General features: G+C 59.2%; 1 protein-coding gene across 1 annotated transcript in view; it reads right to left on the reverse strand.

Annotated features, from left to right (window-relative positions):
• HTRA2 (HtrA serine peptidase 2) overlaps positions 1-2454 on the reverse strand; it is a gene marked incomplete at its 5' end in the record, with an annotated part of 4646 nt that overhangs the window by 1721 nt on the left and 471 nt on the right. Inside the window, 4 exons of the mRNA XM_010016825.1 lie at positions 1001-1070; positions 1593-1701; positions 2131-2163; positions 2421-2447. Coding sequence (XP_010015127.1) covers positions 1001-1070; positions 1593-1701; positions 2131-2163; positions 2421-2447 — 239 coding nt within the window. The remainder of the gene's footprint in view (positions 1-1000; positions 1071-1592; positions 1702-2130; positions 2164-2420; positions 2448-2454) is intronic.

The following is a 2454-nucleotide window of genomic DNA, read 5'->3' on the forward strand; positions in this document are numbered from 1 at the left end:
GAGCACACGAAGCCCCAGGGCGCAGGTACCGGTCTCTTCAGAGCTGGCGGCAACAGCCAAGGAACCAGGGTGGGCGCTGTGTCCTTGGGAGGGAGAGCTGCTCCCTGGACAGCTCCTGATGCATCTTCAGCGCTCAGGTGAAGCTGCTGCAGCAGCTCCCTCCCATCCCACAGCCCTGAGCAGAGCTCCAGGCAGGGTTGCCCTCAGCAGGGCTCAGCTCCCACTGCCTGCAGGGCACCTCTCAGGGTGTTTGGCCACAGCCATGTCTTGGGCACCTACTGAAGCAAGGGGTGATCCTTCTATTTGCCCAAGCAGGTTGTCTGTCTGCAGCCTTCTGCTGACCAGAGTGTTCCCTGAGGTGCAGCAGCAACACAGTGCCCTTCCCAAGCCACAGCCAGGAGCGTGAGGAGTCTCAGACCCACAAGAAGTCATCCTCTTCCCACTTGCCAGGGCTGTATTTGTCAACACCACGATAAGCTCTCTGCAGAGGCAGCAACCAGGAGTCTCTCACCACACCAGCAGCAGCCCTGCCATGGAGCTCAGAGCTCTCCTGCCTTCCCCCTGCTCCCCCAGCTGCCTCTACTGCAGACACAGGGGCCAGAGCTCTCTCTGAAAGCCCTATGTTACAGAAGTGCTTCTGCACCATAATCCCCAGCAGATCCCCCTTGCCCAACCCTTTGGTCACAGCATCCCACTGGCCCCTTGTCTATGTGTTACACAATGCTTCTGGTGGCTTCACCTTCCCGCTGTGTTGCAAAGGGCCCTGATCCAACTCCTCCCAGTGACAACTACTCTGGGGGGGTTACAGCTTCTGCCAAAAGTGTAGAAACCTGCAAGCTTGCCACTGACCCCTGACATAGCCTGGAGCCTAAACACAACACGAGCACACAGAGATCTGAGCATGACTGCTGCAGCCCTCCCCACACCAGGCACTCCCTCTTTAGCAGATTCCATCAAACAGTCACCGTGCCCCAGAACAAGAGCAGCCTCTTACACGTACCTGGGTGTAAGAGTCAGCATCATCACCCCGATGTAGCGGCGCTTTGCCTCTGTGTTCCCAAACCAAGAGCCTGTCAAAGGAAAGGACACGAAATGACCCACGTGCACTGGGAGCAGTGCTGGGCTGTCACAGAGACCACGTGCCCCACGGCAGACGGTGTGTGTGGGGTCAGTCTGATGCCCGACCAACACCTCATCTAAGCTCCATTCGCCAGGTGGAGTTTTATGTCAGTGCAACTGTGCTGCTTTGAGCTGTCGGGTTTTTTTTGACTGAGAATATCCCTCCACAGTGTCAACATGAGAACCAGGCAGCCAGACGCTGTGTTACAGGCAGCATCACAGAGCATCAAAGCCAGGCAACATTCTACACCACTGAAATAACTGCCTGTCCTTTCTGGCAGGCGCCTGCATCTCCATCAGCACACATGAGGTAATGGAAAATGCAGAAGGAGTTTCATGGCAGGTGGGAGAATCTTCTTGCCCCCAGAGACTCTTTTCCTGCTCTGCTTACCCTGCTCAGAAGTGCCTGGAGCCCAGCGGTGCCAGAGCTTCCCTTCCCTCCCCAGTACCCGAGCAGGAGGCACCCCACTCACTTTTGCGGTGCTCCTCCTTTTGCAGGAACTTCCGCAGCCGGTCAGAGGGGATGGCAAAGGAGATGCCTGATGTCACCTTCATGGTGTTCACCCCAATCACTTCGCCGTCCTGCAGGGGAGCAGGCACTGTGCCATCCCGCTGCACCCTCATGGAGAGGGCAACCGCTGTGCAAGCCTGGAGCACTGTCTGTGTGCCCATCCCTTCCCCGCCTGCTGCTTCTGCAGCCTGCCCGGCCTTGCCGAGCTGGGCAGGGACCAGTCCCATGGCTGCAGCCACACAGCCCTTCCCTGAGCCCTGCCAGTAACAGCCAAGCTACACACACCAGGAAGGGCTCAGCTGTGCCACGCGAGTCCCATGGGCTCAGGCTCCCTCAAACAGGCACCGCACAGGGCACAGCCCCGGCTCCTCCTCACAAGGAGCCTGGAGCACACAGTCCCCTCCTCCCAGCAGCTGCAGCACCCACACGTGCTCCCACAGAGGCACACACTGAGGGCACCCGGCACTGCTGCCCCAGCCAAGCCTGCACCAGGAACTTACCAAGTTGACGAGGGGGCCCCCGGAGTTCCCAAACTGCAGCAGAGGAGAGAGCAGTAAAGAGGCCATAAAGCAACATCCTCACACAGCAGGAGCCGAGGCAAGGAGGCAGGGTCCAGAGAGCAGGGTCAGGCTGAGGAACGCAGCCAGCACCTGGGTGACTGGCCAGAATCCCTCCATCCCCCAGTGCTTTCAGCCTCCTCTGACCTCACGGCACCCACAGCCCTTTCCCAGCTCCCCCCTCCCCAAAGAGGGCAGTGGGATGAGGTGCCAGCCCACTGAGCTCCCCTTACATCGATGGCAGCGTCCGTCTGGATGTACTCCATG

The sequence above is a fragment of the Nestor notabilis genome, unplaced genomic scaffold, assembly GCF_000696875.1.
Source record: "Nestor notabilis isolate BGI_N333 unplaced genomic scaffold, ASM69687v1 scaffold24640, whole genome shotgun sequence".
In the NCBI taxonomy this organism is placed as follows: Eukaryota; Metazoa; Chordata; class Aves; order Psittaciformes; family Psittacidae; genus Nestor; species Nestor notabilis.